Raw genomic sequence first — 27458 nt, 5'->3', positions numbered from 1 at the left:
CAGGGTGGTTGTGTGAAGGTTGGTCGCAGACAGAATTAAACAATAAGGGTTCTAAACTGAAGACAATAACGCTGATATACATCGGTCAGTGAATACACACTCACATCGGTATGTTGCCTATCACTGGACTCATCTGATCATATCTGAAGAACAAGATCGTACAAAGTCTCCTCACCCAAACCAAAGACAGTACGGTGATACTCAGGATATAAAGACACAGGGAACGTAACTAAGAACCTTGTTTAGTAGTTTGCAGGATTACTCAGAAACTACTGAACCAATTTCCATGAAATCTTGTGGAGGGGTGGGACATGATCCAGGTAGGGATCCAGACAAACGGAGTCTGTTAACATCTGCTGTCCCTTTCCTGGAGCTAGGCTGAAAACTAGGGGGGCAGTTTTCCATCAGGGCCTTGAGGCTCTGGAGGGAATTACCTGAAGAAACGAGGCTGTCTGAGACGGCATCTTCTTTTAAATCTCGGCTCAATACCTACTTTTTTTCGGTAGGCTTATTCCTGATGTAACTTGGGGTGTAAGACTATTATTTGTCTTTAATCTCTATCATTATCATATATTTCATTGAAGTTATTTTTAATATTTTCTTATTATCAGGGCTGTAACAATTCTCCAAATCCTCAGTTCAGTGGAAGACAATGGACGGATGGATAATAGTCATCGGTTGTCTTCGTCTGAACCGGTTCTCCTCTGATACACACCGGCACTTGTCCTACACATGAATATGTAATGAGCTGTCGTCTAGTGGCGCCACACATACGTGCGCCAACACCTGCAGTGTTTGCTATCCTGGCTTCATAGGCTGAATGAGAGCAACATAACAACAAACACACTCTGTGGCCAACGCTTTCACACAGGAATATCCCACATGTGAGAAAAGTCCCGGGGGAGAGGTGAGACCTGCTGAAATCCTCACCGACTCCCTTTTGTCACAGCTTGAAATACATTTATTTGGGCGCCATCCTTGTAATCTTCTATATTATGTCAATCTGGTAAAGACATGGGGGCAAATGGAGAAATCGACCCCTCCCATGTAGCGGTATTAATAGCCGGCTACAGCTTTACTTCAAAGATATGGTTTTAAATATAGTGATCGAGCTGATCTGAAACACTAAATCAACCCGACAGCGTTCATAAATTCGAAGTTAGAGGGTTGTGTTAGACGCAGGAAGTATAAGCGTTGTCTATGGGAGATAACGGCATTACAGCTAAATTAATTTCGTTTTAAACCTGGATGTCAATTTCATTTTCTGAAATGACCGGCCTACGCTGCAAATTAACTGTTCAGTCTTGCTGTGAAGGCAATTTCCCTTTATGGTCTAGAGGGTCGCCCCCCCCCCAGCTCTCTTCAGCAACAGAACGCTGGAAATGTCAACCCCACTTCACCAGAAGCAAAATGTCGCAAATAATTTTTTCTTATTTTCTATTTTTTGTTATGGAAAAATGATTACGCCTCCCACAGAGATCAAACTGAATCCCACCTTCAAACACAGACAGAGAGAAACACACATTTCCCCTTTTCTTGAGAATTGCAGCGTTTCTTTTTGTGTTTACCAGTCAATCATTTTCCATGTTAGGGTGTGTGTGTGTGTGTGTGTGTGTGTGTTTGTGTGGGTGTGTGTGTGAGGTATTACTCATATTGTGGGGGCCAAAGTCTGTTTACATGCTCACCTTATGGGGACTTAAATTTTAAGGTTAGAGAATGTGTTATAGTATACAGACAAGTATCAGTTATGTATAGTATGAGTATAGTAAATTAGTGTAAGTCAAGGTAATGATTGTGTGTGTGTGTGTGTGTGTGTGTGTGTGTGCATGTGTGTTTTCACAGGGCTTGTTAATTGGACTCATTAGACGGAGCTGCTGCTGAGCTCCTGAGAGAATCCTCCTGCTTCTAACTTCTTTTTTTTTGTCTGCTTCACTTTGATGTTCTCGAAGCAATGTGATCTCTACCCCAAGCGCCCCCCCCCCCACCCCCCACCCCTTCACTACCTTCACCTCCTGTGTTTCTTCTATCTCAGCCGAACCACCCGTTGTCTCAGCAGCGAGCCTTTGACCTTGCTCTTCCTCCACGAGATAAGTGCTGCCCCACCTGACCTCTCTGTGTCCCCTCCGTGTGAAAGCCCCTCGCCTCCCTCATTTAACTTCCTCGGTCTCTCACTTCCTCTCCAATCCAGCGACCCTTACTCTGCCAAAACCCTCTCTCCATTGTTTTCTTGTTTAGTCCGCCTGCTCTGCTGCCTACCTACATGGCCTAAATGGGCCTCATTCTTACCTGTGCACAGCGTTTGTCCCTCAGTGGCCTCATATCCCGCCAGGCAGGCGCAGGAGGTGGTTGGCTGGCCCACCCACTGGCCATCTTCCCCGCAGAAGAGCTTGGGAGGGCGAGGTCGCGGCCCCTGCTGGGCGGCGTGCTCCACACACACACCCTGTGCCTCCTGCACAAGCATGCGGGGCACAGTCTCGGGGAAAGAGGAAAGAGCGCTGAGCAGGGGGGGACACTTTTTGAAGAACACCCGGACAGAGAGCAGGGCCATGCAGGCACCCTGAGCCTGGAAAGCCAAGTAGAACCCTCTCTTGGATAGAGGGCCGATTCTTAAGGTCTTCACATTGAATTTCCGCTCCCCGCCCTTCCTCAGGAGAAAGTCTGCAGCCACTGTGTCCACCTAGGACAGGAAGAAAGAGAAAGGCTCTTACGCAACGTCCAGATTCAAACCCACAGGATTCAGTCGTAATGAGGGCGGCTTTACATGTTTTAGTCATTTTTGACCATTAACTGAAGCATCACATGTGCTTTACATTATTGAAAATGTTCCAAAGCGTACTGCTGTGATTTCAGATTGATTTACTACCTTCCTGGCACCCATTGTTTCCCATTTGTTACAGTGAGCTTTGAAGCTGTACTCGCACAGAGTTGAAACTGGCCCGAGAGCAGCGGTAATTCATCACGGTGAACATTTCATCCCTTTTTATTTTTCTGTCAGAGTCATATTACTAAGTGGTAATGAAGACGAGGAGCGGGGACAGCCTTCAATCCTCCCTTTGGCGCTGTGTTCCTCTGACATCAGAGGTTTGACGAGGAGACGCGGGCCAGCACAGTGCTTAAAGACTGTTTCGGCTCCAATGAGACAATAATGTAACTGGGATATCAAATATAAGTCATAAACTGTTGACAATAGAACATGATATACCTAAATCAACTATTTTCTCTGTGAACTGATTTCCATATTGTTATGAGCTGGTTGTGAGCCAAATGCATTTTGGGGGATTAGAAGCCACTTTACGCTGAGGAAAATGTTAAGACATCATTTACATTATAATATCAACACACCATAATATAGACAAACAGCTAAAATGTTAAAAAAAAGTCTAATTCAAAGTCATATTTAATCAAAATCAAACCAAAATTTAATTATATAAATAGTTTAAAAAATGTTGGATGATAGAAGAAGAGAGATTTAATATTATTTTCAAGGACTTTGTTAAATCATGTTTTTTATTTGGAACTATTCAACTTTACATTCCATTTTAGAAGACGTGAAACATGTGAAAAATAGGTGGAGTACACCTTTGATTGAGATTTCATATGTCAAATATAAATAAAACCCCTTTTTAAACATTCCTTCCTGAAACAACAACAGTGAAACAAAAGTGTTTTTGTTTGTAAAAACAAACAAACAAGGCGACTGTGACCTATAAGATGTTGGACATACCTTAGTGTAAGGATTCTCCATCCAGGGGGGGTAAGTGGCTGTGGCCTCGTTGGAGTCTGCCTGGAAGTAGTAGAGGTTGAAGGTCTCCTTACAGCTGCGGTGGTGGGTGCTCCTGGAGGAACACTCCAACATGGTGAACCTCAGCTCCACGTACACCTGAGATGCTCCTCGGCGCGGGATGAAGCCGCTGCGCAGCCAGTGGCTGGACGAGCTGTCGCTCTGGCAGATCTCATAAGTCCTCACGCTGTTGTTCTCATCATCTAAACCACTCAATTCCTCCCACTGAGAGGAAAGAGGAGAAGAAATTGCGTCAGGTTAAAATGACATGTGACCCCCAACAAACTTCTCTGTGAGACCAGAGTATATATTTAATTGCCCTATAAAAACCTTCACTATCGTCTTTTTATAATGGGTCACCATTAAAAGTCCTATTAATCATAATAATGTTGCAGTTCTTTGCTGGCCCTGTGCTGTAACACACCTGTCAGAGCTCTGCAGGACCGAATCTGGCCCGCTGTGGGTTTTGAACCGGCCCAAATTTGAATCTGGGTTGTTAAATCAGTCCTCCCATTGAGCCGCGGCTCAGCTAGTGGGAATAAAAGTCTCCCTCGTCAAACAGAGCACACGACTGCTCACAGCATCCAAGGCAGACACAGCTTTCACCCCTCAAACACACTTTAGACTAAAACGTAAGAATACAGAGGGGATATGGCAAATATGTATGATCTGGAAAACCTCTACAGAAATCCACATTTGTTGGGGAGCCAAATACAACTGTAAAACACTTTCATGTTTGACTTCTGAGTCAACGGAACATGTTCACCGCCGCCATGTTCCCAAGAGCGGGAAACAAGCAGGAAATTAACATACTAGGGGCAGAATTTAGCAGATTTTGCTGAACTCGAGGCTCAGAAATTCAGTTATGTAAATATGTAAATCTTTAAAAATCCATTTGCAGATGATGCGTTGAGTGAGGCAGAATACTGGTCTGAATGAATTACAGTGGGGCACAGCACCGGGAGCCGGGTTTGAATCACTCGAAGGGAGAATTTCCCTTCTAATCCCCACAAATAAATACTTTTGGACTTTGGCAGGACATATGTCTGAGAACACAATATTTTCTGTGATGAAGATGCACAAAGCGTCCCTCAGGGCTCATCCGAAAAAAAGAAACATTTACTGTGGAGAAATTATGTTTGAATGCAAAATCGGGGAGGGAATTATAAATATATAGATGCGCAGTTTTACACAATACATCAGTTGTATGCAAAAGGCTGAGATACCACGGGGCAAATTTTGCTACGCTGAAAAGATCTAAAAATAGCCGCTGCAGCAAACAGACATTAAAAAACGATCCTGTGAATGTTGTGCAGTGAAAACTTTTTATTACATGAGCTTAGACTAAATCAAATATTCAACGTGTGTGTTAATACACGTGGCAGGGTTAATCCCGTGTGATCACAAAGGACCTGATTCCACAACTGTAGCTGGATACACATCACCGTAAAGCCTTGAAATGATATTTATGATTTCATTAAAATGCTATAAAAACGATTACACTGGAGGTTTGATGTGAATATAAGCTTTATTTGGCCTCCGAATGAAAAGCCCATGTAACGTTTAACGATGATTAGGTATTTTGGAAACTGAACAGCCACAAACATCTACTATGGAGCCGCGACAATCCGTGAATCCTGAAAATAAACAACCACGGTAATCCTTTGCGATCTGTAAATTCTGATGCAGACGGTTTGTGGCATCCCCCCTGCTGCCGCCTGTCCACATCGACTGCATCAATGTTTCATACTCAGTCGTGTTTAGTTGCGGTTTGGACGATTTGAGGCTTTGAATAAACCGTTTTCAATGGTGACGTCTGCAAAAAAGCATTTTAGACAATTTTTCTGTGCATCTTAATCACAAGCACAGACCCGTTTGTTGAGCATTTCAGTCCAGGTCCCGAAATCTCCCCCTGCCAGCTTCACTGTTACCAATTTTCCTTCTGAGACGTAAGCGAGTTGAGCAGTTTCGGTCACTGGCAAAAAAATATATATAATACCCTAGCAACCACTCTTCAGTTGATCAAATTACAAATATGTATTTTTCTGGCTGCACTATTCAAAACTGTGGGCAGCTCCAAGGTTGATGGGCTAAATCAAAGCATCTGCTTTCAATATACACCGAATCCCACATTCACTCTGGCGTTTCCTTTATTCTGTCAGTTACCAGCCATATAAGGAACTCTTTTATAGCCCAAGTAACAAAAGAACAGCTGGAAGCCAAAAATCCCCCAGTCACCACGAGGTCTGTGTTAGGACTACAGATAACATGGGGAAGCTGGGGTTACATACCTCGGGTTTGGTGCGTGAGAAGATGGTCCATTTCAGATCAGATGTCTCGGTCTTAGTGTTCATCAGGACCTCTGCAAAAGAGGATTAACATATATATAATATCCCTCAGGAGGAAAGAGAAGTATTACATTTATACCACACAAGTGACTTTAAACGTGGGCTTAGATCTTGCTTATACTGGTAAGGATAGAAGATAGACTTTCACCACTCGATTCCTTCTTAACATTCCCACTCCCTTAAAATGCTCTTGTCTGTCATGTTTTTTTTTTTATCCCCCTTATGTCCCGTCTGTCCCCAGAGACACGTCAGGGCTGCGGTCGCACTGAACCTGCTGAAAAGAGTCGGCTTTTGTCAAGAGAGAGAGTCACAGCCAGAGGTGGCAACAAGAGTATCAGCCCGACGTGCACACAAACACACAAACACACACACACACACACACACACACATATATAAAAGATTAAAGCCTTTCCCGTCACGATCTGTGATAACAGCAGAATTGATTTTTTTGTAATCTTTTGAGTGTGAGGGGGACAGCTCACAAACAACCTGAGCAGTTCTGCTACGATTCACTATCCCAATAATACCTTGGAGCCGAGCTGCATGTAACTTGAAGCATAGCGAGGTGACTTCTTTTTCACGTGTGGACATCTTAAATTGTTTTTCTCCCGCAGTCTCTGTCTCTGTTAAATTATGATTGATATTCACACTGATGGTATTAGGTTTCTATAGCAGACCCGACTTTTAGAGCCGTACATGCCCCCCCCCCCCCCCCCCCTCTCCCCCCAGAAGCTCATCTCAAGGGTCAGGCAGTTTGGTTTTTACCAATAAACGGGATTTAATGCGGCGCTCCTGTGCACCATGATCAAGGAGGAAGTGGATGCTGAAGGAGGTGGGGGTTTTCAGTGAGAGTTTATCATGGAGGTTATTAAGATGTTTAGTTGAATTAGGCTCCCAGTATGAGGTTCAACAGTAAAGTCAGCATTCCATAACCCACCAACACACACACAGGTTTAATAGCTTTACTTTTCCCCAATTGTGATTTCTACTGGTTTGTATTTTTTAGGGCTGCAGCTATAAGTTCAAAATTATATGAAAATAAAAATGTTGATAGCAGCTGATATCGATAATTAACTTTGTGGTTTTACACTCTTCTTTACAGGTAGAGAATGACAAGCACTTGATAAACAGCACAAATATTTCACAAATCTCAGAGCTGCTCGGCTTTTGTCTGACGATATATAACAGTCAAACAATATTTTGGGGCCTGCTGTGTAGACAGTAGATAATCAGGCCTGGATTCTGTCTTCTGTTCGCCCCACATTGTTTACAGCCTGACTCGTCTGTTTTATCACACAAGTCGAGCATCTCTCTGCGCAAACCACAGACAGCACAGCAACACTTTTTGTTGGCGTTTTAGTGCTGGTGTGTTGGCTTAATCTCTATAAACAGCTATCTGCATATGCATACGGATTATTTAAAAAACAAATAGCTCATTCTTTTCGTTCAATGTGTTCTGCCTCTTTTGCTCTTCACATGGACTATTTCCCTGTTAGCGAGCAAAGCCTATTCAAAGGAGATTGGTCAAACCAGAGGCTGAACCCAGAAGCTTCTTGGCCCCACATCTTGTCCCTCACCTACAGATTCTGCATATTCACAAGTGGAATCTGTTTCTGATTAAATCTGAGGTTGATCATGTGCGTTAACGCCTCACTGTTCTTGCACAAAGCAAAAGCAATATATCGTTGTATATAAATATTGGACTTGTGGTATGTTGCTCTTGATATAAAATTTAAAAAAAAAAGGCTTCACTCTCATGGTCAGGGCCAAATTGTTGCTCTTCTCAACTGTTTAAGATGTGTTGTCTCCACCGCCTACTTGGTTCAACATGTCACTTGGTTCCAGATCATGTGCTCTGAATACATTCTGATGTTCGACACAGATTCAGTGATTCCATCTGGATTCATCCAAATGTGAGATAAGACGGCTCACTCCTTTTTTTAAATTAGACCTCTTCTGTTTCTTAATTGAAATGCTTCTAACATCCAATAATACGGGGGTGTACGTTTTCAGAGATACAAACTTGTAGTATTTCACTAAAATAACTGCAACGCCTGCAGTTACTAATCTCATGATCCTGTGGAAATGAGAGGCAATCATATGAATCACTTGCCAACCCACATCCCGATAAAACACACAGTAAGACATAGAGAAAAAAAAGAGAGATAAAGAAGAATCTGACTCTCGTTTACTACCGAGAGAAATATAGTAGCTGCAGCCGTCCAGAGACTGATGTTAAATTCTACTGACAACAGTAGGCTATTCACGATCATATATTCAGGATGATATTTGGATTATTCTAATCAGGTAACATAGGTTAAATCTATTTGTTCCTCCATTGTGCTTGATGCTCAACTTTTCCTTTCCCTCAAGCCGTTTTCTAGACATAAACTTTGGAAAATGTCCACACAAGTGTGTCCAGATCTTCTCTGGACTTTAACATAAAACAGAACCAAGCAGGCGGTTGTCAGGATCCGACACGTTCACACCAGCATGAAAACGTCCGGAACATGGAGGCGAGGGTTGGCAGTTAAATTCCACTGCAGATATTGCAATTTTTTGATCCTGCACATCTGCCTACACGCATCAGAATTGTTTTTTACTGCAGAAGCTCCTCAAATTTCGTTGTCTTTCCAAGTAGAACATTTCTGCCGTGTCCTCCACCTGCGTGACGCCTCTTTTTTCACTTCAGTGTCTGTTGCTTGTTAGAAGCATCCACAGTACTCCTCTCCCGCTGGGAATCCTCCTGAGAGTGTCTGGAGTTCAGTCGGAAAAGCAGCACCACTGTTACAGTCAAACCACACTTGATGACAAGTCACACTGTCTGTACGAAAACTCATAAAGATACATCCTTTGACAAGCTCATTAAATAAATACACCCCCCCCCCTTCCCCAACGCTGCTCCTCCTTCAGAATAAAACACCTTTAACTGCTGCACATAAACACGTTCACTCAAAATAATTAACCGTAAAAGAGCGAGTGTTTAAAGTGGACGGCATCTCGTGTTGTCTATTAATATCTGCGTCTTTATATCTTTGTTTTTCCCATTAACGTTTTTCAATGGTCACTCCATCACACCCACAGCTGCTCACATCTGAGCCCCTGATATTTAATACATTCACCATCAGGGAGCAACACACACACACCACCCCCCTCTCCTCCCCTCTGTCGACAGCCAATATTACTTAAATTGTACTTCAGGCATTCCACCTCGTGTCGGCCCCCCCCCCTCCCCTCGACCTCTCTCAACGCACGGCACACGGAAGCAGTGACACACGACTTCACTAATCATCGGTGCTACATATGCAGCAGGTCTGTCATTATGTCACGCTGAGAGGTAAATGGTAAACGTAGCTTCCATCACCGACGTCTCCCGCTGCACTTCCACCATTTCTCTCTTTTTACAATCTACTCGCTTTACACTCCCGTGCGCAAAACTCCCTGGAAAGAAACACACACACACACACACACACGCTTCTGCAGCAGCACACCAACAACAATCTGAGGCGGGCGATAAAGAGGAGGGAAGGAAAGTCTGCAAAGAGCGGAGAGGGAAGAAAGAAAAAAAGAGGACAGAGGTGGATGGGGAGGATAATTGGGCGGCACAATCCAGGCCGGTGCTTTCCCCGCATTTAGTCTGCCTCGAGTTCACTTCAGCATAATTTCAAACACCTTCATAATACCAAGGTTCCGGTGCGAAGACTTTTCATATGAACACCTGCCTCCTTTTTCTCATGCTGATTTTTGTTGGGGGGGTAGGAGGGAAGGAGTGGTAAAGAAACACTCTGCCCCAGGCTTGGTAATCACTGTTTATCGTTGCTCTATCATTAAGGTTTATGAGGCAGGATGCGTGAGCGCGAGTGTTTCTATTATGTGCATGCAAGGCCCTTGCCTTTCACTGAAGCAGACTCAGGCTTAAGCCCCGTTAGAGGAAGCCAGCGTTTCCCCTACATTCTTTCAGCAGAGGTGGCCACCCACTGCCGGAGAATTGCCCTGAGTGCAAGAAAAACGTTGGGAACAATGAAGATTCGTCATCTGGTCATATTTAAAAACCCAAACAAAGAATTGTACAGTAATTACAGTACAATCGCTGGCATTAACAGACACCAGACGAGTCTAAACGGACACCGGCGCTGGCAGCAGGACCGGTGCTGGGCCTTGGAATTATAATTATGAAAAAATAACAGTTTGAAGATATAGTATGAACAGTCTTATAAACCAATTTTTGTTTTTCAGTACAGCCAGGGCGAGGTTAGGGTGGAGAAAATAATTTGAGGTATTAGTATTAGCATGATCAAGCTTTATTTTTAGCAACACACCATGTTGGAAATACACAGCAGAGGGAAAGGTTTTAGTTTTTTTTCTTCATGAAAAGCAGGTAACAGTGGAGGGTGTTGTAAGTGGCTTCTTTTGAAATGTAAAACAAGACTTTGTGCTTCCGACAAAAGGAGAGTGAAACAAAGAAAAGACAACACCCTTGTTTTCTACTCAGCTGTCATCAGGCTCAACAAATGTCCACAAGCCCGAGAGCAGGAGGCCATCTGACCTGAAGCTCCTTTTTCCTAATGTAACTTCACATTTAACTTCTACACCATGATCCAGTTCCCTCCCTATTTTTTACTTTCTCTGGGGTTCTGGATTGCAAGAGGGAAATTATAGGCCTTCGAACATTTGCCCTGCCTCAGCTCCAATTAGGCCTCATTTTAATTAAAGAAACCGAGTACCGATTACACTCATACACCTAGAGAAATCCAGACAGAGGTGAAGAACAGGGGAAATGAAAACGAGAAACGTAAGAAGAGCTGTTGGAAGCTTTAGGATTTGTCTGTTCAAGAATATTATAGCTACATTCATCAGGTTACTTGATCTTATTTGTATTTTTTTTTAAGATCCTAGTCGGTTAACATGAAGCTATTCCAGGCATGGTGTCATTATGATGTACTTCTGTATGGCCAGTTTAATAATTATACCATGATGACATTTGCATGTAGCAAGCAAGTGACTTATCAACCACTTGAGTCTTTCAAATGCACATTTTTTATCATAAAGTAGTAATAATTCATGAATTGCCGTGTTAAGGATTTCCATGTGCTTGCACCACATTAGGTGGTTTGGGATTGAAGCTGCTCTCTGCCGAGGCTCGATATAAAAGTTTCGTCCAGATTTCTTTGAGTCGTGAAATAAGTCTTTGATAGGAGAGTTCATGTCCTCCAGGTTTTACTCAGAACCTCATGTTTCGGGGGATGAAGCCGCCACGTGTTTTAAATTTTGCAAAGCCAGTACCCTGAAATCAGACATGCTCGAGGATTATTCTGGTGCCTCAGGTAACTTGATACATTCACATTTTAAATTAAAGGAACACACGTTGTTAAATATAATTATTTGCTGTCTTTCCACAAATTACACAGGATTGTTGATACCACGCTCATGTTTGTTTAGCTTAGCATTGCGCTAGACTACAAACAGAGGGAAACATCAAACCCCAATTTTTTTGTTTTCTTTTAAACATCGAGCCCCAAAGCTCACTTAAGCTCTTTTCAGACGTTAACTCTGGAAAATGTCTGGAAAATTGGGTCCGGACATTCAGGCGAGGGGTTGTGCGGGAGTGCAGCATGCTGGCACCAGGACATAAACAGTTACAACTTGTTTTTGTTTAGAGCTTATCGACAACGGTGTGTATGCATTTGTCATAAAAAACTCTTTTCCAAGTTTACATCTTCCCATCTTCTACGTGTTTGGCTCCTTTTTGTTCATCATGAGATAAGTTGGATTCGTATTCACTTTTGCATCCGTCATGTTAGAAACCTCATTCGGCTCACTCAAACATTTTCCAGACATTTTTCTGGCAGGAAAAGCTCTGGAACATGCATGACTGAAAGCAGCTCAATTAACAAAGGTTTATATTGCTGGTTCCACCCAAACATCTCTGTTGGTCAAAGAGTTTTTTCAGCCTGAGACAGAGCCCTGCTGTTTCCCTATGTCCTGATTTTTTTTTGCAAAGTCAATGTCATCACACAGCAAACTATGTGTCAAATTTTAAATGTTTCACAGGTAATCCTTTTGCATGCGATTATCACCTTCATCGTACACAAGGAGTGATCACCACCCAGCTATTGTTGGTGAAACCTCAGAAATGCTAATGCTGAATGTCCTTGGCACTCAGGTTATCTACTGTCGTGCACAAGAAGAATGCAAATGAATAGAAAAAACTATATTTTTTCCTTCACATGTCAGCTCTGCATTGTTTTGTGAGTGTGGGGCATGAAATTTGCGTGTGTGCGTAAACCGTGTTTGTGTATCTTTGACAAGAGTTGTGTCTAGTGAGATTAGACCTCAGCTTCCTGTGGTTCCTGTCCCTTTCCCGTCTCCTGTGCGAGTGGGGGCCAATTTAACTCCTGCCCGACTGTAAAACAATACCCTTGGCCACATTAAGTATGTGTCAAGGAGCGACGTGACGGGAGCTGAAAGTAGCAAAGGTGAGATGAGGAAAATGTGTACGCGTTTAACACGTTTTCCCTGTCTTGTCTGTAGGGGATACACGGTGTCAGTGCGGCGGCTGGTCTCTGTCCCAGGACAGGATGTGACCTACTTAGGCAGGAAGCTTCACACTGGACAGAAACCAAAGATGCTACTGGAGAGGATCAACACTGCAGTGAATCAAAGTGACTGACCCAGCCCACTGAGGATTAGGCACAGGTCCGTGCTACCTGCCCTATGAATGTTTTCCATTACGTTTACACGGCCTACAGAGATTCGCTAGAAGCAATCGTTACATTAATCATCTCCACTTGAAGATGGGTTTCCCACAAGTGCATCATTCACTCACACTCACATGAGAGATCAGAAGACTTCTACCCCCGAGCTACTAATCATTTCAGTACGGCAGTTAAACTGTTTTGACTTCTAGTTATTGTTCAGCTGCACGCGTGTTCTTGTCTTCGGGCAAAGCACCATTTTAATCTTTTCAAATCCTGGCTCTTTGTTTAACATGAATCCATCTGTGAATCATCACAGCATAAACAAATTAACAAAAGCTTCTCCCCCGGTGTTGAACCACCAAACAAATGCAGGTGCATCTCTGATTCCCTTTATAATGAATTGTGGCATATAGTGAAAGGGAAAAATGTTGCATTATTCAAGTCGCACTGGTTCAAAGAGAGCGTTTACTTTAATCAGAGTGGTATAAAAATGTTTTGACCCTTTCATAAATTGAGAGATTTAAGGTTAAGAGGATATGATACATCTACTTGATTCGGCGCCTCTTTATATTGCCGCTTACGAGTAATGAGTTTCGACCTTTAGTGTCAATTCCTCAACGGCACTCGTGCATCGTGGACTCAAAGAGCCTTTTTTCCCCTTGGACAAACACAATTCACACTGTGGAGAGGCCAGAGATATTCCCAAAGAGACTACACTGGATGAATAATGGCCACTATGTATAGAGAGGTGACTTGTAGGAGCATTTGGGAACAGATCTCAGGGTTATTGTAGGAGGTGTTTGCTGCCGGACGTTTTCGTACAATGAGAACGGACTGATTCTGGCAAGGAAAAGCAAAAGCAATAGATTTGAACATTTTCTTCTCAACAGGACGCAAGCAGAAAAAAACCTTTATCTTTTCTCTGGAGGAATTGTTAATCATTCAGAATTGGATTCTAAGCAGACACATTCAAAACTTTAAAACAAATACTTTTCCCACCCATTCCTTCATATGTGTGATTGATTCAACACCTGGCTTTACAGTGTACTTCAGTTCCTTCGGATTATTGATCTGCCACTGTGTGAATTCAACTGCAGCTACTTCAAATTAGAGAAGCTGCTTTCTCTCAAACCCTCTTCAAAAATAACCCCACTGACTGACTGACTGGCTGCTTGAGAACCTTGTTGCAGGCAACACCAACTCCCTGGTGGCTTCCTGATACCGAATCCTATAAGAGGAGGAATAAATTACAAAAAAAGAAAACCTAAAAAATCATTACATTTTGTGAAAGTATTCTGCACTTTTCAAACCGCTGCATTACCACGAGCCATGCAGCCGTCGAAGGGGACCTATTATGCTCATTTCTAGCTCTATGTTTTCACTCTGAGACTCCACTAGTACCTCTGCATGATTCACAGTTCAAAAAAGTCATAAGCAATATTAGCTGGGGTCTCCTAACGGAGAGTCCTTAAAAGAGCACTTTCCTCTGATTGAACATCCAGTGCTTGTGAGAAGCGCCTCATCCTCTGACCTGTTCGGTGGTTCTGAACGCAAACTGTGAATCAATCAATTAACCAGTCACTGAAACCCCCCCTGCTTATGTCTGCATTGACGACAATACTAGAAACATTTGGACTTATCGGACCTTTAACACCCAGAGATATATCTATTCTTCCGGTCCCAAGTCTATCGTGTGTTAGAAGCGCTGTACACACTCGCGTCTTTTACTAGAAGGAAAAGTTGCAGTAAAATGTACACAGAAAAAAATGTCTGCAGCAACTGACGGAGGAGATTTCAGGAAAAGTCCAGACTTCAGTGAAGGCCTTGAAGCAGCTTATGTAATACAGCACAATTGATTTGAAATGGAAACTTCTCAAATCCACCATATATATGTTCGAGCCCAAATCCAATCCAGAATGTGAGAGTAAACAACAACAAGAACAACTGCAGTAAATATTACAGGACGTCATTGTTTGATAAATATCTCACCCTTTAAATACTTATGTGAAAAATAATGTCATATTTAGTCTTTCAATCACAATCTGTATATTTAAAAAATATACGGCCTGTTTATTAGTGTCATATGAGAGAATTTGGCTAAAATGGTGACTGCAAGAGGAAACCCTCTGTTGCTATTAAAGAGCTATTTTGGTGACGCCAAACGATTGTATAGAATACCTGCTCTTTCACTTATTTGAATGCCGGAGTATGTTAAATGACTATAGGTCCAATTAAGTCTAGACTATTATGGGAGAATGAGCCGAGCCTGGAGCCAGCTACGGGATAAAGGAAAAATAAATAAACCACTGGAGCCAAGCGTTCAGAGCAGTTTGACGTCTCTGAATACGTCTCACAGGGATTTCTGTTACATACATTTACCTCATTATTTGAAACTTTGGCAACGTTTAATATGAACATCCAAAACTGTAATATTATATATGTATGACAGAAACTCAGGAAAGGCATAATAGGTCCCATAAGAATACTATGAGGTCAATCTCAGCCAGGAGTTGGGATCATACCCATATAAAAAAAACAGATAAACCAGTGGTGTGTGAGCTATTGTTTTTTTGTAAAATAAAGACTGGTCTTTATTGAAAGGTAGAGTTACAACTATCCCTAATTTATTTTAATAATGATCATATATATATAACCGTATTTAATTAACTAGTAATTTCCATTATATATTACCAAAGCCCAAGACAATGCCTTCAAAATGGCTTATTTTTGTGTGACCAACACAAGATATTTGATATACAATAATTCAAAAAGATCAAATCCTCACATACAAGCAGCTGGAAACACAAATTGTCTGGAATGATTCACTTAGACAATGACAAAAATAACTAAATGAATTTGATTATGAAAACAGTTGGCCATTTAATCCTCTGTCAATCAATGGATCCATTCATTGACTGATCATTAAAGCTCTATACACATTACTTTCTCCCTCCTGAACCAGACTCTCAATTTCTCTCTTCCATTATCCATGTTATTTCTTCACCTTAAATTGCCTTCCCCCTCTCAGATGACAATTATTATAATGAGCCCCATTAGCGGCAATATCCTGTTACGATGGAAAAAACGTCAATCTTTTCATATTATGCTTTATCGTTTACTGCGTTGTGCCACTAAAACGCCTTTAACAGCAATATTCTACATCTTTGGAATGCCGCTTTGTGTTCTTCTACGCAACACGTATTAAGACAGGGGGACTTGCTTGAAGGCAACACAAACATAAACACGATGAAGAACGGGAGAAAGGCTCTGTCCAGTAAAGCAAAGCAAAAGGAGGGGCCCGCCCTGAAACAAGAGGCTGCTTCTCTCACATGTAGTTCAGGAATGACAAGTCTACCATGGACCGAATACACATTCAGTCCCCACAACAGAGTCAATTTCTGTGAAGACATCGTCCACAATTTACACAACATTTATCACACACGTCTTTCTCACCCTAATCAAAATCAATTCCTTTTGAAGGATCTCAAAATAAATAAAATATATACAAAAGATTTAAAACTCTCTCCGGCAATACACAATGTTTTTGTATCTTTGTATCCAGTGGAATTTCCCCCCACTACACTGAATGCTACGTCTTCCCGCGGCCGTAGATGGAAACACATGTTTTAAGTTAGAGAACATGTATGGTTTCTCTTCACCTTGATGCCATCGGACTGAAAGGCGAGTGCCTGGCTAAATTGAAGTGTGCTGCACAGTACATTTCAGCACTTTGCTGTTTTAAAAGACATTTTCTGTGCTGATGTTCTTCGCAGGCATGTGTTTAGTGGAAGGTTTCTGCTCGGTGCTGTCGAAGGCTACAGTCTGTACAAATGTAGAGGAGAAAAAGGGAACGAGAGGAGCAAAGACTCGAGGCTGAAATTCTGTTAAAAGTTGTTTTTAACATTTGGAAATGAAACTTTGGTCGTTGATTTATCTCCGGTGTGATGTGCTAGTCAACATCACGGAAAGCATCTGGATTTACCCGTCTGAAAACAATCAGAAAAATGTCAGACAATTTCAGATTGGTATTTAAAAGAGAAAAATTGTAATAATTTGGGAACAAATTCCGAAACTCAAAAGCCGGTGGCACAGTGACACAGGTTAAACCGCCGTTGTGGTTCTGTCTGAAAACATCGGCACTGGCTGACCCTCCTCTGGATCAGGGTCAGCCAGTGCCAAGCTTTGGTGAACTAGCGTTGCTGTCAGGAATGGAAAGATATGTGTTTGTTCAAATGTCATTTATAGAACCCTCGGGAAAAAAAGAGAAAGGAGAAGAGAGAACTTCACAGACCAAGTAGAGAAACTGAGACTTCATGCGGTAAATAATTTAATGTGATTCATGTTATTGTGTGGTTTTATGACTGAAATGTTTCAAACTACACTGCAGAGACTCAGAGTTGTTTTTTCTATTGAACAGGTCCAATGCAGGTCGGACACACATGTTCCGCAGACCTGCATCATACGCAGACCTTCTGTCTGACAGTGGTTTTAAATTGAAAGCTCTCGATAAATCTGTGGGTTTGTTTTTACTACAGACTCAGGATTCTCATGGACTAAGTTCAGGTCGGACAACTTTATAGAGTCACACTGCTCTATGCCTGGAAACTATCACACATTATCACGCTGTGGTCCAAACTGCCCTCTGAAAACCAACTAGCCTAAAGTTAAGTTATGGACTTCATGGAGGGCTTGAGGGCAGTGTGTCATCACCATGGGAGTGTGCAGGTGAGGTGCCTGTGTTCAAACACTTTTTCAATCTCTTTACAAAGAGGATTTCATCCCCTTCTCACATCCACGGGAAGGCCGGAGGTTAGGTCAGCCGTAGACTGGCACCCCTGCAGGACGGACCCTTTGGAGTCACACAGAGCTGAAATCTGGGATGATCTTCCCAACCAGCAGGGGAGAAGGCCACCCCTGTGTTTTCTGTGTCTCTGGATAATTACACCAGCTAGTTCACCAGTTGGAAGAGTATCGATTGACTATAAGCATGTGTGTGTCTCCTCTGTCATTTAACCATGAATGTAAAACCTGGCTCCATTATGAAACGTTGCATTTTTTGACCTTCAGAGCTGGAATGCAATATTTCACTTTGAGCAGTAAAAGCGTGGAAATGTGAGCTTACACTTTATGTTAAATAATACATAACAGGTGACCGATCTTATTTCAAATCCGATTTGATGAAAAACCCACAACTACTGCTGTGATGCATCTGCGACCTCTCCGTGAGCCCCAGAAATGTCTACTGCTGTACTTAAAACAAGTTTTTATCAAAGCCTCCACTAAAGCACAGTCTACAATTCATTTTGGGAGAGGAAAAAAAATCATGCCAAAGAAAACGCATTCGCACACACACACACACACAAACGCGCACGCAGCTTTCAGTGACTAATCTGCAGTGGGAGGTGGACAGCTTGAAGCTAACAGTGCAGACTCCAGCTAAATAAACCATCTAAGGATTGACACATCTAAGTGGAAATACAAGGGAGTAGACAGAGAATTTTCTCTTTTATTCTGACACATCCCACTTTCATGTTCAATCAACAACAGACATGCTGAGAGCTAATTCTCCTCATCCGTACATGCATTGCACCTACAAGCATCAGGGTTGGTGCATCAGAGACATGTCTCCATATATATGGACACATCATTGGATGTGAAGCCATCTATTAGAGCAAAATGAGCATAATTTTCACCCTCAGCCATTTTGTGTTTTCATCAGGGGATGACTTCAGTCCTTTACAAACACTTTGAATTCCAAAAACACTTCTCTAATCCCCCACAATAAATTAACCAAGACTAATAATACAATGACTCTTTTGCATAAGGCTGAAAAGAGATAAAAATGATGTGCCACTGAAGCAATAATGATATCGGAGAAGGCAAACAGTGAAAGACAATTTTTTCTGTGCAGCCCTCCTTCAAAACAAGAGTTCAAGTTGCCAGGAAAAGGTGTTTAATGATTCTTTAATTGAACTGACCTATTCCTTTATGGAGCCTGGCTCCCTCCTGAAGCTTGCACACAGCTACGTGCAAGGATGTCTCTGTTATGCCGTATAGAGCAGAGCCCACTTGCTCCAGTGCGGTGTATCAAAGCTGGCCCTGGGAGACGTGAAGCCGTGTGCATGCATAAAGGTGGAAGCAGATGTGAACGTGATCCCTCCAGGTTGACGCTGAACCAAGTGAATTGCGTTTTATAAACTTAAAACTGGGATATCAAACGCAAGATGTAGGTCAACCCGTGATGCAGGGAGGAGAGAAAATATCCCGAACACGTCGACTGGCAGCGCACGCTTCCAGCAGAGAGATTTTAGGTTTGCTTTTTTTAATCAAGTCTTGCACGTTCAGGCTCAGACGTCTCACCAGCTCCATGCTGCCTCATCCCCTCCTGCGATTTTTGACAAAAACATTGCGACAATGCCGCGCAGAAATGCCTTACAAAGATTTCCCTAATACAATGCTCAGTGTGCCTCAAATAATGGATGTGATCAGTGTGCCAGATAAAGATGGGGCTGAGACAAATACCTCCCCTTCTCTGTTGTTGTCCTCTAATTAAAGACCCTTTTTTAATCTCTTTATTATAATCACATATTCAGCCCATCACATATATCTGACAGATCTTGCCCCAGGTGTGTGTGATTACAGAATGCAAATAGGCAATGCACACACACACTTTGCTCATTACACGGTGTGCAGACATGCACCCTCCTCGCCCTCACTGCATTTGCTCTCTCTGTTTCATTGACGCATGCAGGTCTCCCCGTCTCTCCTTGACTCACTTCAAAGAGAACCTCCATCCCTCTAAAAGTGCCATTCTCCTTGGTGCTTATGGCTGATAGGCTGTGGCCTCATTCCCTCTCTGCTGCAGCCTGTCCCCATTGTGTCCCACTCTGAGAGAGCAGGCGTGTGGGTGGAGGACAGAACGGCTCTCCAAAGTGAACGCCTGACATGGATGTATGGGCTGGGGGTGCATCCTCTCACCAAGCTAAAGTATCGTGCACGTGCAATTCCTCGATGCCATACACGTCCTTCTCTATGAGGGGGCACTGAGGGAGAGAGAGAGACAGGGGCTGAGAGCACTTGTGGCACTTGGACGCCTGTTTAACTCTTGAGGAAACTAATCATCGGATTGAGGTACAGAGGATGATGGGCTACAGGCTTTCGGAGCGAGGGGGGGAGGTTGCTTTAAATGCAAATCCCTTTCTTATAAAAACCGGTTCCGTTTAAAGGGATTTCTGGGAAACGATCCACATTTCCACGGCAGGGGAGACAGTCAGCAGGAGAAAACAGGATAGCACCAGTCAAACATCAAGGAGACAGAGGACGTGGAGAGAGTAGCAAAAGAAAAGGCTACATGTCTGTGAAAGAAGGGATTGGGGCTCAACTGAAGCCTCTTAGATAAAAAACATTCTGCAGTTGAGACACTTGAGAGAGTTTTAGTTTAGATCGTGAAGCATTATGTTATTCGCTGCCATGGAGGAGTCACGAGGTGAAGGAATAAACAACACTCTGGTACAAAATATGAGCACATCCCCGTTTTCTGAGGGTTCTTGAGTGTTGATCTCCATCTTGCCTTCCCTCGAAAAAGCAGGCAAGTATCTGCAGAATGTTTTAAGGAGCCTGCTACATTGAGGTTAGCAGGTTGGAGATTAGCAACATGGTGAATGTTGCAGTAATTGTTTATGGCACGCAGTCAGCCTATAGCTGCTTCATTTCTATGGCTACCATTGAACAGCACCCGGAACATGTGGGTTTCTTTATCACCGCTGTAGAGGTTTTAATGTTTTCACCCCTGCCCATTTATTTGTTGGTTGGTTTGTAAGTGAGATAACACAAAAACGACAAAATGGATTTCCACGAAAACTTGGTGGAAGGGGGACGTATGGTCAGGAAAAAGGCCGTTGTATTTCGGAGCAGATCTGGATCAGGAGGTGGATGCAGAATATTTAAAATAATTTTCTTTAACAACGCGACTTAAGTTCTTTTTCAAAAAAATTATGATTTCTCTTTAGAATTCATGGATCAATTCAGACATGTTTAAGGACTGACAGTTTGGAGCATGTGCAACTTGGATCTGCACCAACTACAAATCTGGATCTACTGAATTTTATTTCGGTTTCATAAGGGAATGGCTAAATTACTCAAGGTTGTAAGAGACAGGAAGCCCCCTCACCCCTATTCCCATCAGCACAAGCTAAAAAGTCCTGTTGATGATTACCAGCACGAACAGCATAACATGCCCGTGCTAAACAATCAAACCGGCAGCTGCACGCTCTTGTTGCATACCATGCGAAAAAATGACTTGTAGAAAGACGGAGGCAACAGCTGCAGAAACAGACCATATTGGAGATCAGAGACACTCCCCCATAGCCCGAGCAGAGGGAGATGGATTTACAAAGCTGTTCTCAAACTTTTACGCTCTGAGTACAAGTCCTACCAGCCGAACGTAAACACTTTCGCTGAAGGGACACAGCCCTGACTTGACAGCTCAGCAGACAATAACACGTCAACTCCAGAGCCTTTTTCTCCACCGCTCCTCATCTACGGTCAAGATGCATGAACACAGTGTTTTTTTCATCCACTTTTTTGTATTCACGTTTTCTATTTGCATGTAAAAATATCTGGATTCGTTTTTTATCAAGTTGAACCAGGACCCTGAAAACACAGATTCGATCGTTTACAGCAGTGCTTCTGCTTCTTCGACGTGCCAACAACCTGTGGTGTGAACAAAAACATCTGATCTGCGTGAACCATTGAGGAGAAAGACCTCCCTCACGTCGATACATAAATCAAAGATAAAGGTCATATTTTCATGCTTTCCTTTCCATTCATTTTTAACTAGACTCCTGCCCTTTAATCATGTCTTCTTGTTGCGCCCTCTTCCGCAAGGTTTTCACGCCACCTCACCTCTCGATCATAATATCCACATGACAGTTGTAGATAGGAGCACACATAAAATAAAAAACACGTTATCAAATTGAGTATGAATAAAATGCCCAAAAAAGAAAAGCCAAGGAAAAAGAGCCAGAGCATCATTAGTGCATCTGTTTTCTGACAATGGTGTCGACATCATTAAAGCTCTGGACCTGAACAGGTGGGAGAGACTGCGGTGCTTTGTCAATGACAGCATTTGGAATTGGTAAGAGAGAGAAACTGTGTGTGCGAGGAATGAAGAGGGGCAGGGAGAAAAACAAAAATGGGTACTTTATGGGTGTGTGGGAGGACAGGGATTCTTCATAGCTTACATCTTTTAATTCAAGTATGTTTTAAAATTGTAGTGGGGTTACATTAGAGAGACTTAATACTGGATAAAACAATGTCTTTTCAGTTTAAGGACTCCGTTATACTTTTCCGCACATCATACACTTTTATGTGTAAAGTGAGGCAGAGAAAGAATGTGTGTGTCTGTATGTGTGTGTGTATTTGTCTTTCTGAAGTTGTGAGAACAAGCAGACACCTGTGCTGGGTAATGTGGAGCACTAATGCTAAGGTCTGCGGCACACTTGTAATAAGACCTAGTGGTGCTTACCAAAAGTGGAGAAACCAGTATATGGGCACAACTGTTGTCGTTGTTTCTATAGCATGCCCATTTCACCAAGGGGAAGTAAGCTTCTCCCAAGCACTCCGTTATTTGAGTACACAAACATACAAAGACAAGTATCTGCAATTTGGAAGGCATTTGTAAAAAATCTCCATTTTAATGACTCCAAGCGTCATTTGCATGCAGACAAGTTTCAGGGTTGAGGGTAGAATTAGGTTTCGGTCAGGATAAGGGTTGGGGTTAGGCATACAACTTGTGATATTTAAAGTTTAGGTAAGGGCCTATAGGGAATGCACTTTATCAGTGTCCTCCCAATCATAAAAAGACAAGAATATGTTTGTGAGAGAGACAATGTGTGTGCATCCTTGTTACTAATTTCCACCCAAAGGTTGTTATCAATTTCCAGCCAAAGTAGTGATCTGATCAGGAGGTCTGTGTTTTAATCTTGGTGGAGACAGAAGGAAGAGAGATCTATGTGCCGAGCCAGCGAGTGGCTTGCCTAAGTGAGTCATTTATCCTTCAGTTGGAAAAGGAGGAGAGATTTGGCAGCTGTGAGCTTCATCTGCCCTCCCATCAGTTCATTACAGAATTCCCTACTAGGTGGAGAAAAGGGAGGGGGGGGGGGGGGGGTTGATCCACTGTGTGTTGGAAGAGGAGTGGGCCATTACCCAAGACATGGAAATCTGACATCTTGTTCACACTTGGCAAGACAGAGATGTTCTGGAATCGGCCCACAAGATCCCGTCAGCCCCCCCCCACCCCCCCAGCCCCCCGCTCTCCGCACTGTGCCAGCGCTGCACCTGTTTGGAACCAGCGTCTTCTAAAAAAAACAGCGAGAGCGAAACACAGCAAAGTCGACCGCGACTATTCTGAGGCACTCTCTATTTTTGATTTCATTCCCGCCAGCGAGGACCTGAGGTTAAGTATCTCATATGTCCCTGAGAAAAAGATAGAAGAAGAGAAACTCGTCAGTAGAGTCAAATTAAGCGTCTGGGAAAATCCCAGATTTCTCTCAGTGAAATACAAAGTCAACACTGGCCCCCCCCCCCCTCCCACAAGAATCCAGACTGTGCTTGTAGCTGCAGTGACATCTTCTTTTGTTGGGTGTGTGTGCACAAGCAACAAATCCAAAGCTTGGAAAGACACTCAAGAAATCCATGGGTGATGACACGTACGCTACATCCCTCTGTTTGTATAGTCTACATAGCAAGAGCCACACTGTAAACCCCCCCCCCCCCCCCGTAAGAAGAGAGCGCAGCAAATATGCAGCGTCCAGCCTCAAAACCAGACGTAGCTGACAGATTTGTGCTCCTGCCCCAGAGTGGGTGAAGTCATGCATGGCTGTGGAGCTCCGGTTTACAACAACTGTTGACTGAAATGAGCAAACTTCAGGAGAATGTTCATTGTATGAGCGCTCATTGTTTTCAAGGCAAAATTCAATTTATTGAAAAACCCTTCATCGCCACAGCGTCGCGCATGTTGGAACTTAGCCAGAGAAATCGTTGGTTCCTCAAGACTTTGTTTTACGTCAAACATGAACTCATTCTTCATTAAGCTATGCTAGATGCTAGCAATGCACTGGGAAGCAGCAGTGTGCGAGCTCACAAACAAACATTACCAACCAGAGCCTGTATATAAACATGGGCGAAGAAAAATGTCTCTGATGTTTACTTTGACTTTTTAGTTTTGCCAATGTCCCATCAGCTAACACGGAGGAGGCAGGATTTATGACTTCGACTGCAGCCAAGATTCTTTGGCTTCAGTTTTCGGGGAGTAGTCACATCGCCCATCCACGGTGACAACCAGTGAAAAGAGTGATGGAGATCAAACAGTGCTCTTCACAGGACCACAGCAGCAAGCAGCCGACACAGCAGTAAGGTACTTTAAAAAAAAAAGCGGCTGCAGTTCAACAGCTCCTTGAGAAACCCAGTTGTGATCCTCTGATCCCCAGTAAACACGGTCCTATTATTTCCACCGTTTTCTATAAAAGCCTTTGCAGAACGTTGCGTCACCAACCATTTTTTACAAACTCAGTTCGCAGTTCACTCTGTAGAACCGCAACCTTCCCCATTAATGCCAGTGACATGGCAGGAGGGAGAAAAAAAGAAATAAACACCTAGCCTCGTGAAACTCAGCCCTGCTCCCCTGCATTAAGGAAATCATCCCCACGCTGGCTTGGTGGTTTCACTGCCGGATGATGCCGAGCCGCACCGGCCTGTTAAAACCAGACAACCATCATTTTCTGAGGGGCATTATGACAGATAATTTCAGCCTGTGTTATTTGTCCCTCCAGGGTTCACGGCGCAGATCCAATTTGACCATTAACGTCAAATCTGCTGGCAGAACCTGATATAAATGATGATCCACATTATACATTTGTTACAAAGCACTGGAGTTTTTTTTCCTTCAAGTTAAATGGAAAAGCTAAAGTGTCTCATCCAGCTGTCTACGTCATCCCACAAAAAAAATCACTCCAGCCTCGTATTAGCCTCCACGCACTGAATGTTTTAGTATTGATTTTAGGGTAAGGGGGTTAAGGGCCCCCCAAGGACGCAGCCTGGGGCCCTTTTGATGGCTTCTAAGTGAAACCTAATAGAGACACACTCTTAGATATGACCTCATTGAAGATATCAGGAGAAAAAAAACTATCTTGTCTTTATTTATAAAGGTGTTATCTCCTCTTTTTCTTTAATTTAAACTAAAAGGACGAAGCCCCTCTTTGCAGAAGGAGGAGAAGAACCACATTTCCACCACTGACATTCATATTGGGGTTGGAGATATAAATGTAACGCTAAGTACCTCTAATCAGTGTGGCTGCAGTCATATCCTGCTATGATATTTATATGATGATTCCCCCGTGGATTTAGGTCAGCTTCTTTTGTGATGTTTGCACAGCATGCTTTTAAAATTCCTTGTGGGTTTTTTATTGCACTCACTCGTGGAGAGGAACAGGATGTAATGCTACGCCGGCCCTGAAGTGCAAATCACACACACTACTCATCACAAAAGACCACAGAATACAAATTAAAATAAACTAATTGCACAACATGACGACAAACTACAGAACACAACCGTATTGACTTCTAACTAGTAAAGTTTGGTACTTGGTATCAACAAGGCTCGATCGCTGATTGGATGGAAGGACCATCCACACGTTTTGTGATTTGTCATTGTGCTTCCTTATTTGCCGTGTGTTTTTTTGTTTCACAATTGTGTATATTTATTTCCTAGTGTATTTCCCTATAGGTGCAGTTGTGTTTTCTTAGATGACATTATATTTATTTTATTGCCGTTGTGTTTTGTAATTTAATGTCATGTTTTTGGATTTATCATTGTGTGTTAGTATTTAACGTTGTGTTTTCAAAATGCATAATTTTTTCGCCTTAATCATCCTTGCGTTTTTCTTAGTTCCTGTAATGTTTTGTGACTTTTTGTGTTTATTTATTAATGCAATTGTGTATTCTTATTCGTCGTTGAGTTTTGTGATTTGTTTCTATATAATTTATGATTTGCACTTCTGGGCTACCATACAAATACCACCAGTTGTAGCCACAGAAAACCAGTCCATGCGATGGGCAGCGTTAGAAGAAGAAGGCTCACTCACCTTCCTCTGCAGAGACCAGGAGGATGCAGCCCAGCAGCAGGACGATGCTCTGGCGTGTCACCTCCATGGCGCACGATCACAAACGAAATGCTCCTGTTTCTCCGTGATCTCCTAAAGACCAAGTGGCACCGGCGGCTCGGCTGTGCGCACTCACTGACCGCAGACCTGTCCGCATTTAGAGTGGACCTGTAGTGTGCATGTGGGGGAGCCACAACGCTGCAGCAGAAACACACACACACACACACACAGACAGTGGAGCTGTCAGGAGATAGGGGCTCTGCACTGTTATTTGTTATTTACTCTCCGGAAACTTCTCCTCCGCGTTGCCCAACTTTGACTTTGTGGTGGAAAAGTCTGGATAGAAAACTAGAGTATGGGAACAAAGCACCTCCTCCTTCTCCTCCTCACTCCTCCGTCAGCAGTGGGGGCTCATGCCTCAAACTTGTTGTGTCCTCGTTTTTCTTCGGGGGGCGGGGGGCGGGGGTTCAGCTCCCACACGACTCTCCCAAAATCTCTCTCTCCCTGCTTCACCTCAGCTGGACGGTCGCGCAGGTTTGGATCCTCCGAGCAGAGCGCACGGCATTCCACCTCATCACACCTCCTTCCACTTCGTCCTCCAAACCAGACCAGGTTTCTGGACTGCGGGGGTATGAGAGGAGAAGATATCCAGTGGAGGTGGAGGGATGCGGCGCGGCAGGTCAGCTGTTACAGGAGCGGCGGAGCAGAGAAGTGCGCAGGCTTTACGCACGGCGGTGTCCACGGTGGTGCGGTGCGGTGGCTGAGCGAGGTATGGCTCCTGTGAGCCGCTGGTCACCGACGCTTCATCACCGCATCACACCCCGGAGTCGAATGGCACCGGCAAGCCCCGCCCACTCGGGTTGCCATAACAGCAGAGTCAAGAGCGCGTGGTGAGAAGCTTCGCTTCCGGACGACGCCTTCAAATTAAAAGCTCAATTGAGATATAGCTGTGTTTCAGTTCAGGTGGTGGCATCGTCCTTCGGAGGATGCATTTGGAGACCCAATGCGACCACTGAGGCTGTCACACTTCGAAGGCTCCCCCAACTGTAGTCGACAAATGAGTCCTTCCTTCCTTGAAAAACAAAGGGGCCCACAGGTGGATTTATCCAGACCTACCCAAGGGATCATTCGTTTTATTGACAACCTGTTGTTCATAGAGGGGCATCAGAAAGACCAAGGAGCATTACAAATATCTTGTCCTGTCAAATGTCAGCTCTGTTGCTAACCAGTTTTGTGCATGTTCACACCTCTCATGAACTAGTTCAAAGTTCAGTTCATACAAGTAAACATGAATAGTTCACGTTCATAGTTCACCGTTTAAATTCTGAACTAGTTCATAGTTCAGTTCATGTCATAGTTTTAAGGTGGAAAGTGAGAATGAAAGACTTAACTAGTTAAAGAAAACCTTATTACTTCTTGCCTTTACTGTCGTAATCTTTATCAGACAGTGTGTAAAAATCCCTCTCTGCTT

General features: G+C 43.3%; 1 protein-coding gene across 1 annotated transcript in view; it reads right to left on the bottom strand.

Moving 5' to 3' along the window:
* Positions 1–26742, bottom strand: part of LOC133969531 (ephrin type-B receptor 4a-like) — a 39184-nt gene extending 12442 nt beyond the window's left edge. Inside the window, exons 1-4 of the mRNA XM_062406086.1 lie at positions 25970–26742; positions 6073–6143; positions 3725–4006; positions 2287–2677 (exon numbers count right to left, since the gene is read on the bottom strand). Of these exons, the coding sequence (XP_062262070.1) occupies positions 2287–2677; positions 3725–4006; positions 6073–6143; positions 25970–26036 (811 nt within the window). The 5' untranslated portion in view covers positions 26037–26742. The remainder of the gene's footprint in view (positions 1–2286; positions 2678–3724; positions 4007–6072; positions 6144–25969) is intronic.
* Between the last annotated feature and the right edge of the window lie 716 nt (positions 26743–27458).

Source organism: Platichthys flesus, chromosome 15, assembly GCF_949316205.1.
Source record: "Platichthys flesus chromosome 15, fPlaFle2.1, whole genome shotgun sequence".
In the NCBI taxonomy this organism is placed as follows: Eukaryota; Metazoa; Chordata; class Actinopteri; order Pleuronectiformes; family Pleuronectidae; genus Platichthys; species Platichthys flesus.
Note: the sequence above shows the minus strand (reverse complement) of the source record. Positions and strands in the feature narration are given on the sequence as shown.